The sequence below is a fragment of the Diachasmimorpha longicaudata genome, chromosome 10, assembly GCF_034640455.1.
Source record: "Diachasmimorpha longicaudata isolate KC_UGA_2023 chromosome 10, iyDiaLong2, whole genome shotgun sequence".
Classification (NCBI taxonomy): domain Eukaryota; kingdom Metazoa; phylum Arthropoda; class Insecta; order Hymenoptera; family Braconidae; genus Diachasmimorpha; species Diachasmimorpha longicaudata.
In genome coordinates, this window is record NC_087234.1 from 5,102,532 (window position 1) to 5,118,382 (window position 15,851).

General features: G+C 42.3%; 4 protein-coding genes across 7 annotated transcripts; 2 read left to right on the forward strand and 2 right to left on the reverse strand.

Annotated features, from left to right (window-relative positions):
- Positions 1-92: 92 nt before the first annotated feature.
- LOC135166489 (uncharacterized) lies at positions 93-2,418 on the reverse strand. Its single transcript, XM_064128751.1, has 2 exons — positions 2,198-2,418; positions 93-1,898 (listed from the first exon to the last, which is right to left on the reverse strand). Exons 1-2 carry the CDS (start codon positions 2,250-2,252, stop codon positions 370-372), a joined length of 1,584 nt encoding a protein of 527 aa, XP_063984821.1. The 5' UTR covers positions 2,253-2,418; the 3' UTR covers positions 93-369.
- Positions 2,419-2,546: 128 nt separating this feature from the next.
- LOC135166498 (uncharacterized protein) lies at positions 2,547-4,059 on the forward strand. The gene is made up of 3 exons (XM_064128762.1): positions 2,547-2,972; positions 3,106-3,639; positions 3,702-4,059. The coding sequence occupies exons 1-3, from the start codon at positions 2,821-2,823 to the stop codon at positions 3,991-3,993; spliced, it is 978 nt and encodes a 325-aa protein (XP_063984832.1). The 5' UTR covers positions 2,547-2,820; the 3' UTR covers positions 3,994-4,059.
- LOC135166481 (golgin subfamily A member 4) lies at positions 3,999-11,290 on the reverse strand. 4 transcript variants are annotated; one of them, XM_064128738.1, is made up of 5 exons: positions 10,874-11,290; positions 10,016-10,612; positions 5,938-9,834; positions 5,774-5,803; positions 3,999-5,455 (listed from the first exon to the last, which is right to left on the reverse strand). In XM_064128738.1, exons 1-5 carry the CDS (start codon positions 10,958-10,960, stop codon positions 5,129-5,131), a joined length of 4,938 nt encoding a protein of 1,645 aa, XP_063984808.1. In that variant the 5' UTR covers positions 10,961-11,290; the 3' UTR covers positions 3,999-5,128. The 4 variants fall into 4 exon arrangements, with proteins under 4 accessions (XP_063984808.1, XP_063984807.1, XP_063984810.1 ...); XM_064128737.1 differs by having other exon boundaries at positions 5,938-9,849; XM_064128740.1 differs by having other exon boundaries at positions 5,938-9,849; positions 10,016-10,725.
- Positions 11,291-11,457: 167 nt separating this feature from the next.
- On the forward strand, positions 11,458-15,393 carry LOC135166485 (pre-mRNA-processing factor 40 homolog A). The gene is made up of 5 exons (XM_064128745.1): positions 11,458-11,694; positions 11,791-12,016; positions 12,680-14,649; positions 14,722-14,868; positions 15,099-15,393. Exons 1-5 carry the CDS (start codon positions 11,692-11,694, stop codon positions 15,294-15,296), a joined length of 2,544 nt encoding a protein of 847 aa, XP_063984815.1. The 5' UTR covers positions 11,458-11,691; the 3' UTR covers positions 15,297-15,393.
- The last annotated feature ends 458 nt before the right edge of the window (positions 15,394-15,851 follow it).

Below are 15,851 nucleotides of genomic sequence, written 5' to 3' on the forward strand. Positions count from 1 at the left end.
AAAGATGGCGGTAGTCTCCCTGTTTCTAAAATTGCGGGAAGGTCAAACTCATAATCAGTGGCTTTAATAATTCAATTTAATCACATTCAGTATATAGTTCATAGAAAATTTATTTAACATCTTCAGACAATATAAAAAAAAAACATATAGAATTTCAACTTCTTAATAATATTTATAGTAAAATAGTCTTGTAGAATAAATAAAAAATAAATAATTAAAGCCATCCACATACTCTCTTTTTTGAGCTTGACTTATTGGAGATCGAATTGACCTTTAACGTTTGTTCAAAGGGATTTTTCTTGATTCTATTAGAAAGTCCACCTTCTGTATGAAAGAAAATCTATTTGTCGTAATTAAATGTCGTCCCATCTAATTCTTTTGCATTTCACTAATTTCCACCAATTTCACGTTTCTTGTCTTCAGCTTTCCTGTCGCGATGTATTCTCCAACAGGAGACGTGACATTCGCATACTTAACCCTAGTCTTCTTAAATTTGGCGTCAAAAGGGCTGGTCAATTTTTTATTCCCCGCGGATTTCTCAGGGGTTTCAAAATATTTTCCTCGTTTGAACAGAACTGAAGGTTTCCCCAGTAGTTCTGGGCTCAAAAAATAAGGAGACGTTTTTCCACCAGGTTGACCAAGATTGTCTTTGAATTTTTTACGTCGAACACAAGTTGTTATTTGTGGATGGGGTGTAGCTGGTCTGACAGATAAATTCTGGGCAGAACTGGGTCCTCTGATGCCAGCCGGTGATCTCACAGCACTCAAAATTTCTGGACTTATTGGAGTCTTTACCCCGGGAACACGTCGGCATTTTTTAGCAACTGTAGCGTGTGTGGCAGCCGTATTTGAAGAGCTTCGTGTCACTGTCGAAATTCTATTTACATTCCTCGAAGCTCGCGCCTGGCGAAGAGCAGGTGAACGTGCTGGTACCTTCCCCTTGGGCGTTTTGGCGAGAGCAGCTGGTGATCTGCGGAAATCGACAACGAACCCTGGCCTCTGGAGCTCCCTTGCAACGCTCTGACGCTTTTTAGACTTTCCGGGCTTGCCTGGTATCCCAGGTGACGGTTGGAAGGACTTTGTAGGATGCGTAAGATTCTCCCCAATTTTTTTCATCTTCATCACGCCCCCTTCGTTCTTCTTCAAGTGCTTGGGATAATCTCTGGATATCTTGACAGACTTTACAGACTCAGATGGAATGTCCAGATCAAGATCAATGTATTGAACATCCTCAGTTTCGCAGGATCGAAGTCGTCTCTTCACTTGTCCAGCAAGTACAGCGAGATTGTTTCCTGGAGATCCTAATTGAGCTACAAGATCTGGGAAAGACGTACTTCTTCTCTTAACACGTCTCCTTTTGGCTTCATCCAGAGGGTCAAAAAACTCTCCAGAGCTTTTTCGCTTCAGGAAAGAATTCCAAGCACGTGAGGTCACTGGACTTGTCGTGGTTGTTGACACCGTTGTCCTTGAAGAGCTAACAGATGAAGTCAACGTCTCTGATTTGTAATGACTTTTCAGAGTGGTCGTTGATTTCTGAAATGCAATGTCCAATCTTGCTATAGGGGATTCATCATTTGTCCGGCCAATGCTCAAGGCTATTTGGAGGTTGTCTCTAGTGGACTGAGCATGGTAGGAAAAGCCTGAGGACGCACCTGCCTGGTCCTTTGATGTCAAGTCCTGATTACTGCTTTGTTTGTCATTCTCCTGTTTCATTTCACTTCTCATCGACAGATCACAACTGCACTGGCTGTACTTCAAGGCGCAGCATTTGAGGTGCTGTCGATCATGATCGAAAGTACGAGAAAGATCTGATAAATCGGTACTGTCGACAGTTGTTGAAGAAACGGTTGTGTCTAGTAGAATCACAGAATCCAGTTCTGATAATTTTTTTTCTGAGTCTGAAATAAATAATAGTCAATTCTATTCTACTCGTGTTATTCTCCAGGACAAAATATCTACAACTTTCTTCGAACACTCTTGCTACTAAAACCTTATTATTATTCCCCCAACACTCTTTTGAGCAGAATGGTCATTTCTTTGTGGATATTTATGGAAGAATGAGGGTTTAGTGGGAATGTTCATTTGGGAGATTTGGTTGAAAACATGTTTGCTGTTGTTTATTATATATCCTACCAGGAATGTCGAATTTCACGTGACATTCTCCCACATTTTTGGGGCGAAAATATTCAGGACTCACCGAATGTTTTTTCATTCAATTCCTGCAGACGTGTTAGGTCGCAAATACTATCCATCGTGAACAAGATTGCTAGGAATGTTGGCTAATTTTATTGATAGTTATGCACTGAGCTTTAATTGAATATGACAGTCTCATGGACTACTAATTGAATGACGGTTGCCGAAAAATTAAGGACGAGTGGTTAATTGTTGACTTCATGATACTAGCGTCCATTTTATTAGGGGATTATTAGGGATTATTAGGGGAAGATTGGTCGCTTATGGAACGACTAGCCTCAGAGCCCTATATATTGCATGATCGGTACAAGGATGTTAAATCTCGTGCTTATCGGCGAACAAGACATAACCTCAAATCTCAGTGAATTCCTCTAGTGAAATGAAAATCGATGGCCGGTGGATCGCATTAACAATTGGATATTTAAATAATTGAGTGATATAATCGTTACCTGACACCTGCGGAATAAACTAGACTATCCAAAGTAAATAGCTATTAAAAAAATTTGAGCAATCAAGAGAATTAAAAGAAGTTTTTGACGATTCGAAAGCCTGATTTTTTTCAATTACAAAGACAGGGGGTTTCAGCATTGAATCATTGTCAAATAATTTTCATAAAAAAAATTAAGGATGGCGAATCGATTAGCCTGGTTCCTCACACCTGCAGGAAAGAGATTCTCGTCTGTTGCAGTCACTGTAGGTGCCTGTGCCACCGGTATAGGGGCATGGTTCTCGCAGACATTGTTTTTGGATAATTATCGTGACTTTGTCGCTTTGAGAAAGTAAGTAAGTCATTACTTTTTCGATCTAAAATTATAATTCTTTAGTCATAATATTTTTCGCTGTAATATTCCTTCTTGGAGATCATTTGAAGCAATAATTTTGTCAGCTGTCATTTGTTTTCAAATTGTTTAGGAACAGCATCCCCCTGGCAGTCCCCGAAAAGCTGGAGAAGTTGTTCACCTCAGTTCTAGAGGACCTTTCTTTCTCGGACTACTACAAAACCATCTCGAGGCCCTTCATGGTCTTCGGTTTCGACGTCTACAACATAGGCTCTCTGTGCACTCGCAAGGGAACATACATTGGCCTCCCCATAAATTTCACGTACGACTCGCCGAGCAGCATTCAAAAACACGAGATCTTCATAAAAGACGAGGCCATCAACTGGAATCGAGATGATGCCCAGCAGCTTCTAGCGTCCCTCGTTCTTTCCGAGGACGCCAAAAAGTACGCTATTGGAAGTCAACTCCTAGCGACGGACAATAACAGAATCGTGTGGAATTCACTGGGCTCGGGGTCGTTGATTGGATGCTGCTATGCGCTGTCATCAGGGTGGAATAGATCGATGGATTTGTTTTCAAAGCCCAGGGCTGTGCGGCTGGTGCTTTATTCCCTGACCTGTACATTCTTTTGGGGGCTATGGGCCATGCAGAAAGACACGATGATCAGGTGAGCGATCAATATGATTTTTTACGATTTTTTTAGGATAATTTTTTCTCTGATTCTTTCAGGTACTACGAGAGCACCGCTGACGAACACCTATCTCAGCTGGGAGACAAGTACATCAACGGGGCCATCGAGTACTATGAGAAAGCCCTGGCTCGCAACAAAGCCTTCAGGACGTTGCTGGGAGCAGATGGGGCCAAGTCCTTCAACACCGATGGAGACGAGACGTATTTCTTCAGGCAAAAGCATCTGCCGTTCACTGCTCGAAAGGAATTTTTCGAGAAGAAGCTCAAAGACAGAACTGCGGTGGAGGAGACGAAAAAGGTTGAAGAGATCGTGGGAAATGCTGTTAATTAGGAGAATTGTCGTTGTAAGGCTTTTGATTTTTTAATTAAAATTGTTGTACAATTACAGGTTTACATATTTACAGTGTTTTTAGATTTTTCTGCTAGGGTTTTAGGATATGGGGACCAGCGAAGTGATAATTACACTATTATTTTTCCTACTTCACTAGAAAATTCATCGTTGGCCGGTTAAAATAAGAAGAATAGGTTAATTATGGATTGTTTCCTCCTTATTCTATCCGGCAGAATATTGTTTCCCCTTCTGTTTTGCAATAATTAAAAGCAAGAGCACAATAAATTCCTCTTAAAAAAAACAATCTTGCAGTATTTACACAAACATTCAACATAGATTCATAACATAATCACTGAATTAGACGATTGTTAAGATAATTGCATCACTGGAGATATAGATCGATCATTCACTAACTAAATCCCGGCCTTTAGTCTATTAATTCGTTAATTTAGGAATGAAGAGAGAATTCAGAAAAGAATATGAATTTTTCCGTGAATATTTCTTAAACCGCTGGATTTTTTGGAAAAGTCGAGGAGACGGTGGATCCGTGGAAGTTCCTGAGGTTCCGTCACACCATTTTAATGGAATTTTGACATGCACAGAACTGTTCTGGATTCCCCGGAACCTCTGAATTTTTCTAAACTCTTTAGGTAAGGTTTTCCAATTTTAAGGATAAATCTTGTTCCGACATTTTTTTGGAAAATCTCAGTGCTATTCACTTGAAGTTTGAGGTCTATTAATTCTTCGAGTTGATTTGATAATATTTTTGCTGAAGCTCTTCTAGTCCTGATATTATTTCCTCCACCTCCAGCAGTTTGATCGCCATTCTCCTCTTCTGAATTCCTTTTACATAACATTTGCATTTTTACTTGTTCTGAGCTTTTTTGGAGCACCTGGAGAATCTGAAGATTGCTCCTGTTTTCTAAGGTTAGCTTTTCGCCTTCTAGGGATAAGTCCTCGATTTCTGTCTTTTTTTTGTGAATCTCAAGCCAGAGAGAATTCAAAACAGAACTCATGAATTGTTCAGAATCGTCTTATTTGATCGTTGTTTTGTTCTCCAGACCACCCTTTGCGCTCTGGCAGTTTGATATCAATGGTCGTCACCGAATACCCATCCTCGAAGGATCTTAAACCCTTAGGAGAGTCCCAGCGATCCCAAAAGCGTCAGCTTGTCCTCCTCCTTTTTCAGAATTTTGTTCGTCTGATCCTGATCGAACTTCACCACCGCAGCTATCACTCGAGCAAGGACGAGGGTCTCTCGTCCCATCATGTACTCGTACAGAATGTTCCTGAGATATTCGATCTCCGTTGAGTCCTCAAGTGCGTCGTGCCTGAGCTTCACTATTTTTCGGAGTTCAGCCAACTCTCGTCTCTGGGAGATCAGGGTCTGCTGGAGAGAGTGGAACGATCCTGTGTTGGATTGGACAGCAGCCATAGCTACTCTGGACATATTTTCTAGTTCCTGTAATCGATAGATATTTTTTTTAAAGTCTAACAAGCTTGATTCACCCTATTATCAACCAATCTGTCTCATTTTGAGGCCAGGTTGTTTGGGGAGAAATGTTAAGAATTCCTACTGCTTGTTGCATGACTCCTAGACCATCATGGAGATCAGTAATTTCCAGAATAAATCTAACTGTCACATCTTAAGTATTTCAATAAATATGTGCAACATAAATAACCACTTTTAGTTACTCTACTACCGAAAAAATTTTTTTTCAATCAGATTCAAAAAATGACAAAGCTTCCACGTGCAAGCAAAATAAATAAAATAAATTACCTCTTCCTTCTCGTCTACCTTATCCTCATTCTGAAACCAAGAAAAAAACAAAATGACCAAAAAAACTACATACAACATTCCCAAAAATTACTAAAGCAAAAACAAAAATAATACCATTCCTCCCCTTAAAAAAAAATCTACAAAAGTACACCACAAAAACTCACAAATTTATCCTTCTGCCACTCTTTCTCCATGCCCTCCAGTTGATCACTCTTGGCTTTGACACTCCTCCACTTCCTCTCCACGTCCTTGACTTCAATGGCATGCTCCTTCTTGATATTACTGATGGTGTCCACAAGCCTTTGGACCTCCTTTTCCTTGCCCCTGAGGGTCTCAATCTCCTGGCTCTTGGCAGTGAGTTCCACCTGGAAATCTTTGAGCTGCTCTTTGTACTGCTGCACCAGATCCGATTCATACCCCTGCTGTCTCTCGAAATTCTTGTCGAGGGCTGCCTGGATCTCCCCATCCTTGTCTTGGAGCTGTGCCTGAAATTCTTTTACCAGTTGTGCCATCCTCACCCCATTTTCCTCCTCAGAAGTCTGCATAATGCCCTTCAAGCCCTCCATTTCCTTCCTCAGCTCTTCGTTGAGTATCTCCAGCTGTGACTCCTTGGCCTGGGATGTAATTAGCTTGGACTCCATGCCCTGCAGTTGTCCCTGAAGTTCCTCGATCAGCTTGTGAAGTCTCTCGCCTTCGATCCTCTCTTCTTCACTTCTCATTGTCGTTGACGACGGTCCCAAAGTCATTCCGTCACATTTTTCAATTGCCTCTAGCCTCTCCGATCTCTTCCGCAATTCCTCCAACAATTGACTCGTCCAGGACTCTTTCTCCTGGAGTTCTTTTATTTCATTTTCCCTCCCAATTAATTCTTTAGATTTCTCTTCAAGCAGTAATTCATTCTCATTCTGAATTTTCGTCCTTTCTCGCTCAAGTTCCTGCATCTTCTCGTTGTAAAATCTATCTTTTTCTTCTAAAGATAACCTGGACGTAGCCAATTGCTCCTGGAGATCATTTTTCAAACTCGATATCTCTGACTGAAGAATTGTATTCAGCTCTTCTAACTTCTCCACCTGAAGCTTTTGATCTTCCGCTTTTTTCTGGAGATCGTTCTGGATGTCCTTCAGCGACTTTATCTCCTGCTGATAGTCACTGGACTCTGACTGGAGGTTTTGGAATTTTTCAGTCAGATCCAAAAGCTCTTCACGTTGATTTTCCATTTCTGACATCGAGGACTCGAGAGTCGAGAGCTTTGATAATAGTTCAGATTTCTCGGAGGATAAGAGGGTGAGCTTTTGTTGGAGCTCCAGGAATTCTTCCTGTTTGCTCTTGGAGATACTGGAGCTAACCCTCAAGGCTTCGTTCTTGGCCTCCAAATCCTGGATGGCTTTCGTCTGTTTGTTCTTGAGGTTTTTCAACTTTTCTATCAATTCCATTTTTGAGGTTATGGTGTCGTTCAGGGATGACTTCTCTGCAAGGACCTTCGAATGTTCTTCCTGGAGCTGCTGGAGAGTCAGTTGGGTCTCATGGAGGACATTTTTGCATTCCTTTAAATCAGAAACTACTGCCGATAAATTACCCTCCATTTCCTTCAAGTTCTCTTGGGCTTTATTGTGGTTCTCTTGCTCTGTTTTCAAGTTCTCAGAACTCGAGGCAGAGATTAAGGACAATTCCTCGGTTTTTATTCTGATGTTCTCCTCCAGCTGCTCGATTTTATGCTGGGATGACTCCAGAAGCCTTTGGCTATCGGAAATTTCGCTCTTGAGATGATTGCACTCCTCTTGGGACTTTGTGAACATCTCCTCGGAATTTTCCACTTGAATTTTGAGAGCCGATAACTCCTCTAGGTGAGATAAATTTTTTTGCTGTAGATCTTCTAGGGTTGATGTTTTTTCCCTGAGTATTCCCTCGTTGTTGGAAATTTCTGACCTCAATATTTCTAGTTCCTCGGTTTGACTTTTTCCCCTCAACACTTCGTCCTTCAGTTTTTGGTTTTCTAGTTCTAGAGTTTTGGATTGTTCTGTAAGTTCAGAGAGTTGTTGTTTCAATTTTGAGAGATCGAAGATCTTGAAATTGAGGTTGTCGATCTCTGCGATGAGTTTCTGGTTCTTACTCGTGGTTGCGTCAACATTTTGCACTTTTTCGAGCATCTGAGAGATCTGGAGGTCCTTCTCGCTGATTTCTAAGTCTAGTTTTTGGATTCTCGAGGTTAATTCGTGGATTTCTGAGGCTTTTTGATGTACCTCGTTGGATAACTCTTGATTTTTCGAGATTATTTCTTCCATGTCGATGATTTTTGTGGTTAGTTCTTCGATTTTCGAAGATTTTTGGTGAATTTCCGAATTTAATTGCTCGTTTTGAATCTGAACTTCGCTCAAACTCGTTAATTTTGCTGCCATTTCGTCAATGTCTGAAGCTTTCTCACGAATTTCATTAGATAATTCTTCATTTTTATGGACAATCTCATCGAATTTCGTAACTTTGCTACCTAACTCTTCAATTTCTAAATATTTCTGACGAACTTCGTTGGATAAGTCCTCATTTTTGTGGACAATTTCCTCGTAAGTCTCAATTTTCCCCCGCAGTTCTCCGATCTCCAGAGATTTTTGCTGAATATCCGCCGACAATTCCTCATTTTTCTTTGAAATCTCCTCAAACTCCTCAACCTTTCTTTTCAATTCCTCAATTTCTAGCGACAAGTCTTCCTCCCTCTTTTCAGAAATGCCCTCGAAACTCCTCAATCCGTTGATTTTCTCTTTCAGAACCTTCTCCACTTCCACAATGTCCTCTCTGAACCGGAGGTTCTTCGCCTCCTCCTTGATCCCCTCGCAGCATTCCCTGAACCCTTGAATTCTCCTCCTATAATCCAAAATATTCGCAATCAAGCAGTTTCTCTCTCTCCTCAGCTGTTCAGCCTCCTCTGAGGTCCTCTTCACCTGTTCCTTGAGGTCGCCAACAGTGGATTTACAAGACTTCAACTCACTCTTGATCCCCAGGATCTCTAAATGTTTCTCCTCCAGTTCCTCTCTGCTTGAATCTTCAGACAATTCCTTGATCTTTGAGTTCTGAGAGTCTATTTTTTCCTTTGCCTTCTGGACAGCTGCAGCATAGATCTGAATTTTAGAGTTCAACGTCTGAATCAACTCATCTTTGGAAGATTTTTCCTCTGTCCTTGAAATTTTTTCGATGTGTTCTTTAGCTCTTGACAATTCAGCTTCATAATTGTCATTTCGTTCCCTCATTTGGTCATTCTCTTTCTGTAAAATTTCCACTTTTTCCGCCAATTCTTTAGTTTTCTCACTCGATTCAGGAAGTTTTTCATTCTCTTTCTGCAAAATAGCAATTTTCTCTCTCAACTTGTCAAACTCCTCCTCTAATTTTTCGTTCCGCTCTTTCTCCCTCTGGAAAAAGTCAATCTTCTCCCTCAACTTCTCCAACTGCTCTTCCAACTTTTCATTCTTCTCCTTTTCCTTCTGCAGAAAATCAATCTCTTCCTCGAGTGTTTCAATCTTCTCCACCAACTTCTTATTCCTCTCGACTTCCTCATGATGTTTGGACCCCATTCTCTCCTCCAACTCTATCAGCTTCTCCTGCATTTGTCTCTGAACCTCCTTCACCCCGTCATTTTTATTTGTTTTCAATATTTCCAACTCCACATTCAGCTGCTTGATCTGCTCCTCTTTCACATCAAGTTCCCTATGGATAGAGAGCTTGTTCTCTGCCAGAGAAATCGCAGACTCTTCCTCCCTCCCCTTCATGGTGTTGAGCTGATCCCTCAGACTAGTTATTTCTCCCCTAGAGATGGTTAAATCGTCCTCGAGGAGTCGAAACTTCTCGTCGTTGGAGGTCCTCAACGCCTCAAAGTCCCTCTCCAAGACATTCTTCTCCTCTGTCACCTCCTGGAGTTTCTCCTTGGACCTCTTCAGTGACTCTTTATATTTGTGGAGGAGGGCCTCCAGCTTTTCGAATTTGGTCTTGAGGGCGATGTTGTCGGGGGCTGCGGGCTCCTCCGGAGGGGGCGACAGGTCCACCAGAAGGTCTGAAGCGGGGGGAGATGTTGTCGCCTGCAAGAGCATAACCTGCCCCATGGCAGGTACAATCGTCAATTTTTTTAAGGGATCAATTAACGAGTGTGCGTTCTAACCTCATTTTTACGTCCTATTCATCAATCCATAACCTCCCAAACATCATAACTTTGATGGAAATTTCGAATAGCAACTGATGATTCCTGTGAATCGGTCTTACCTTCGTATTCAGCGTCCCGATGACATGATCCTTCTCCTCGATATCATTCCTGAGTGCCTCCTCCAAATGAGCCTTGGCCTGCTGCTCCAGCTGGCACTGCTCCTTGAGATCAGCAATTCTCCTCAAGGCCTTGTCCTGTGTCTCCACAAGAAGACTCTCCAATTTACTCTTCACCCTCTCCATCTCTCTGTAGTGGGTCGCCAGGTCTGTGTACCTCCCTCTGTACTTGTGGTACTTTCCTTGGACTTTCCTATAGGCACTGTACACCTGTTCCTTCGTCACTCGTTCCAGATTTGGAGGGATGTTCTCGTCAGCTTCACTCGCGGACTGGTCCATGTCCGAGTGAAGGTGGTAGGTATTGGGGGCACCCTCGTAGATTGGAAACAGGGAGGATGTATCTGCACTCGTTATTGAGGATATTGAGGAACGCCTGGAGACACCCAGGGAGTTGGGGGACGTCAAGTCCACCGAGTGGAAACCCTGGTGACTCGGGCTGTTCTTCGGGGTCTCGTCGCCCTCTTCTGTGAGGGAGAAGTTGTCGTTTGATGCTGAAAGGCTCTGGATGGAGGTGTTGGAGACTGATGGCGATACAACTGCCTGGAATTGAATTTTGACCATTTGTTTTGTCCATTGTCCACAATGTGTGGGATCGGATTGGAGGTGTTGGATTCGTAAAATTGCTCATTCTGATTTCTTCTAAATTAATATTTCTGCATAAAATAAAGAGAAGTTTAAGTGGATAAAGTGAGGGTTAAGCCTCTCAATTAGTCTTCAGATAGAATTCATTGACTGACCCTGGAGAATGACACAATGATTTGTCAAGATAATTTATTGTCATGTCACTGACAGATGGATTACCTGTGCCAACTGCTGCATGCTCGCCTGCAATCTCGCCGGGGACTGCTTCATCTCCTCAGCGAGTTTATCCTTGAATTTCTTAAACATTCTCGAGTCCTTTATCGAATCAAACTTCCTAAACGATAATTGATATGGGTTTCCTGTGTTTACGTGGAGTTTTCAGGGACTATAAACACCTCCACCAACCTCTTTCCTCGTTCCTAGCAGTTTGTGTTTAGGAATAAGACACTGGGCCGAGGTAATTTCGATGAAATTTTCATTGTCGGTTTCAATGGATATCTGGGGAGCGGGACCTCTCAGTTTTTAGAGACATCGAGGGAATCGTTAATAAATAAATTACCGATTATTGAATTTTAGAACGGTGGAGTGTCGTATGATTGACGGGTGACGTCACGCTTCGACTCGGGTGTGGAGATTTTTTTTTATGTCAAAAAGTCCAAGTGATGACAATAGAGGGAGCCAGTTATTTGTGGAGGGGAATTTTTGAATTTGAGAGAACCATAAAACCATAAAGCAATTGCTTTATCACCGAAAATTCATTAAAAATGGGAAAATCGCTAGATTATTTCCCCCCGAGTTAAAGAAGTGATAGAAAAAATTGAAGAGATTCATCAAACATCAAAAACTATAGTATCGTAAGCCTTAACAACAGTCACGCCATACACCAAATGGCGACCCATTTGACGTCAGCACCCGATGTCATTAACAACAACGCCGGCGACAACGCTAGAGCCGAGTCCCCAAGTCATCCGAAAAATTTCCAAAAGCACTTACCAATGAATTGATCGAAGTGAAATAACGAGAAACAAAATACCACAATGGTGAGTGATAAATTTTGGCATCAAGAAGTTCCAACGAGCGCGGTAAACTCAGAACCTACAAATTGGTTCATATCTAACCTAAAAATTACTGCCAAGGCATCGAACGATGGAATACCATCGCCTGCAGTCCCCGGATACCCTCCAGCAGCACCTACCATGCCGCCGGGGTATGGCCCGCCAATGATGGGCTCGGGGCCATTTATTCCACCCCCTGGGATGCCACCAGGGCCACCGGGCATGATGCCTCCACAGTTTTCAATACCTCCACCTGGATTTGGTTACCCCATGGGGGCTGCTGGCCCACCTGAGCCTGGAGTTATTGGTGAGTGATTGATAAGAACCCCTTGCATGATAAAATCAGGGTTTCAATTGACTTTGAGATTCTTTTAATTTATAAAAATATATTTGCATTTCGAAACTGGTGTTGATAGATCTGAGATGATTCTGGGGATGAAACTTCTGCTCGTATGCATCGTAGGTCATTTATTAAATGATAATCTTCTAGTTTAAGATATTTTTGTCACTTGGAATTGATATTTTTTTTCTGCTAATACAATCAAGAAGATAACAGAAATATTACACTCCAGACAGAAACATAACCTTAATTCAGTTCACTCAATTTTCTCGTCACGTTGTTCATTAACCATCGAGATAGTGGCTTGATCGACACCTCGACAAACATGATGGCAGTCAATTAATCATCTTGTCAAAGATTGATAAGAACGATGGCCTGCAAATTGACACAAATTTTGTATTCAATAAATTCTGCCAACATGTCACATTTTCCTGTAAAAGTGTATAAGTCCAGATATAATTTCCCCGGCAATGAGGCCTGCATGAACATCAAATTGTGCTCATGTCGCTGTTCATTGCCTGTTGGGGTATCTGCTCACTCCACTGATTAATATCGTTCCGCTGGAGCTGCTCTGCAGTACCACCCCTCACGATTACCCCACTGATCTGATCTCACTGATATTCTTTACAGCTGCTCCCCCGCAGATAACAGCACCAACTCTCCCGTCTCTCCCTCCAACCGACACCTCCTCCCCGGCGCCGAATCCCTCCCCACATCTTGTGACAAATCCCTCGACCCCGAACCCGGCGCCGTCCACTTCGCCAATAGAAAAAAAATCTGAGTGGACAGAGCACAAGGCCCCAGACGGCCGCACTTACTACTATAATTCAACAACAAAGCAATCCCTCTGGGAAAAGCCTGACGAATTGAAAACCCCCTCCGAACTACTACTTTCCCAATGCCCCTGGAAGGAATACAAATCCGAAAATGGCAAGGTTTATTACCACAACGTAACGTCCAAGGAGTCACGTTGGACGATTCCCCCAGAGCTTGAAGAACTCAAAAATCGAATTCTGGCGGAAGAGGCGGCAGCAGCAGCAGCTGTCGCTGTCGCCAGTGCGACAAATACCGGTGGAATATCACAATTAATTCAACATTCATCGCCGAATGTTGTGGGAACTCCAGAATCAACTAATTCCGGAAAATCTGCCATTGAGCAAGCAATGGCGGCGACACTCGCTGCCATTAATATACCAACACCACCGGCAAAGCCAGACGAAGACAGCAATTCGGCGAAGGGTTCAGCCAATGGCAGCAGAACATCAACACCGGAGCCTAAGGTCCAGTTCAAGGACAAGAAGGAGGCCATTGAGGCATTCAAGGAGCTGCTCAAGGAGAGAGATGTGCCATCAAACGCCACCTGGGAACAAGCTGTCAAGATGATATCTAGTGATCCTCGATATCCTTCCATGAAAAAGTTGAATGAACGTAAACAGGCGTTCAATGCCTACAAGACGCAACGACTTAAGGAGGAAAAGGAGACGGAAAGGCTCAGGTTGAAGAAGGCAAAGGAGGACTTGGAGCAGTTTCTTCTAAATCACGAGAGAATGACCAGTACGACAAAGTATTACAAATGCGAGGAGATTTACGCTAATCTGGAGATATGGAAAGCCGTGGGGGATTCGGACAGACGTGATATCTACGAGGATGTTATCTTCAATCTTGCCAAGAGGGAGAAGGAGGAGATGAAGCTACTGAAGAAGAGAAATACGAAAAAGTTGGCCCAAGTTTTGGATACGATGACTGATGTAACTTATCGTACAACTTGGCAAGAGACACAGTCACTTCTTCTCCAACACTCAGCTTTTGCTGAAGATGCTGATTTGTTGGAGATGGACAAGGAGGATGCACTGCTGGTTTTTGAGAATCATATCAGGCAACTTGAGAAGGATGAGGAGGAGGAGAAGGAGCGTGAGAAGAAGAGGAGAAAGCGGCAGGAGAGGAAGAACAGGGATGGATTCATCTCACTGCTTGATGAGCTTCATGAACAGGGAAAGCTCACGTCCATGTCACTCTGGGTGGAACTCTATCCCATGCTCAGTGCTGATCTCAGGTTCTCGGCGATGCTCGGACAGCCTGGCTCGACTCCTCTGGATCTCTTTAAGTTTTATGTTGAAGATCTCAAGTCCAGGTTTCATGATGAGAAGAAAATCATCAGGGAAATACTCAAGGACAAGAACTTTGAGGTACAGGTTAATACGACGTTCGAGGCATTTGCAACCGTTGTCTGTGAAGACAGAAAATCTGCAACTCTTGACGCTGGTAACGTCAAACTGACGTACAATTTACTGTTGGAAAAGGCTGAGGCGAGGGAGAAGGAGAGGGTTAAGGAGGAGACGAGGAAGTTTAAGAAGCTTGAGGGGGCGTTCAAGGGACTGTTGAAGAACATCGAGGTCGATTATCAGATGAATTGGGAGGAGGTGAGGGAGAAACTGGAGGAGGAGGGCGACTTCAAAGCGATTACCTTGGAGAGTGAGAGGGTCAGAATATTTAAGGAGTATCAGCATGACCTGGAGGAGAGCTGCGGTCATCATCACATCAGGAGTAAGAAGAAGAAGGGGAAGAAAGGGAAGAGGAAGTCGAGGTCTAGGAGTCATAGTGTGAGTTTTCGGAGATTTTTCTGTCATTTTCATTTGATATTTTTTTAATAACTAAACTGTACATTTTTTCAGCCTGAGTCTGATGTCAGTGATAAAGGAAAGAAGAAGCGGCACAAATCCCGATCCCCCAGTCCATTGAGTAAATCAGAGAGTTCGGAGTCTGAGAGCAAAAAGACTAAGAGGAAGAAGAGCAAGAAGAAACGTGGGAGAAGCCATTCGGTATATATCTCGGAAAAAAATGATTTTCATTAACACGTAGAATAACAACTATGAGCTCCATCTCTATAATTCAAGCAAGCGAACAATTAAAAATTTTTTTTGCCCTAATTATATATTCTTTAGACATATGCAAGACTTAAAATTTAAATGCAATGAAAATTGGATTAAAATTAGAATGGCACACAACTTCGAGACTATTCGTAAACTAATTAAAGTATTCTACTTCTCAGCGTTCACATTCACGTTTACCATCCTCTGAGGACTCACCGGAGAGAAAAATAAAAGAAGACAAACATCGCAGGCCCTCGGGTCATTCTGAAGGCTCCATACACGATAATGGAGAGCATCACGAGCTCTCGGAAGACGAGCTGGAGAAGCAGAGGGCACAGTTGTTGAGGGAACTGCAGATGCAGCAGGAGGAGAACTGATGGGAGATTTTTAGTACAGAAACTCTTTAATTATTGTCTCCAAGTATATGTTGTACATAAAATTAATAAAGAGATTTTTTTGCTCTTTTTGACAAGACGAAGAGATGTGATGTTTTTTCCTTTTGCATGTGAGCCACTGCATTTTTTCAGGTGAATGGTGGATATGGTTTTTAGTTTAAAATTTTTAGACAAATTGACTTTCATCATTTTGTTTGTGTTTATTTAATATTGTAGTATCTTTGTATCAATGATTCTCTGTGGCACACACAGGTCGCTACTTATATTATTTATTTAAAAATTAATGGGAAACTAACGAATTATTTTAAATTCAGTTCAAACGATAAAATTAGTTAATTTTGTGAGAAGAATCACCGGTCGTGAACTATGATGGCGAACGTACCTGTCGGTAAATCATTACCATGGAGAACGTGGGTAAGGGAGCTGGGGAGATCTTTTTGCTCGAGGAAGCCCAGAAGCAAAAAAAACGCGGAAGACGTGAAAATAAATTGCAGAATCTTTCCAGAGTCTTAGAAAAAACGCAAATCGCCTCACAAA

What these genes read in the sequence shown, in the direction of transcription:
- LOC135166489 (XM_064128751.1), bottom strand. Translation starts at nt 2,252, where the DNA reads ATGGATAGTATTTGCGACCTAACACGTCTGCAGGAATTGAATGAAAAA. An exon ending in ATTGAATGAAAAAACATTCG is followed by an intron (nt 1,899 to 2,197) that starts GTGAGTCCTGAA and finishes TATTTATTTCAG; the next exon opens with ACTCAGAAAAAAAATTATCA.
- LOC135166498 (XM_064128762.1), top strand. Translation starts at nt 2,821, where the DNA reads ATGGCGAATCGATTAGCCTGGTTCCTCACACCTGCAGGAAAGAGATTC. An exon ending in GACTTTGTCGCTTTGAGAAA is followed by an intron (nt 2,973 to 3,105) that starts GTAAGTAAGTCA and finishes CAAATTGTTTAG; the next exon opens with GAACAGCATCCCCCTGGCAG. An exon ending in CAGAAAGACACGATGATCAG is followed by an intron (nt 3,640 to 3,701) that starts GTGAGCGATCAA and finishes TGATTCTTTCAG; the next exon opens with GTACTACGAGAGCACCGCTG.
- LOC135166481 (XM_064128737.1), bottom strand. Translation starts at nt 10,960, where the DNA reads ATGTTTAAGAAATTCAAGGATAAACTCGCTGAGGAGATGAAGCAGTCC. An exon ending in GCATGCAGCAGTTGGCACAG is followed by an intron (nt 10,613 to 10,873) that starts GTAATCCATCTG and finishes ATTCAATTCCAG; the next exon opens with GCAGTTGTATCGCCATCAGT. An exon ending in AGGTAGACGAGAAGGAAGAG is followed by an intron (nt 5,456 to 5,773) that starts GTAATTTATTTT and finishes TATCGATTACAG; the next exon opens with GAACTAGAAAATATGTCCAG.
- LOC135166485 (XM_064128745.1), top strand. An exon ending in ACCTGAGCCTGGAGTTATTG is followed by an intron (nt 12,017 to 12,679) that starts GTGAGTGATTGA and finishes TATTCTTTACAG; the next exon opens with CTGCTCCCCCGCAGATAACA. An exon ending in CGAGGTCTAGGAGTCATAGT is followed by an intron (nt 14,650 to 14,721) that starts GTGAGTTTTCGG and finishes ACATTTTTTCAG; the next exon opens with CCTGAGTCTGATGTCAGTGA.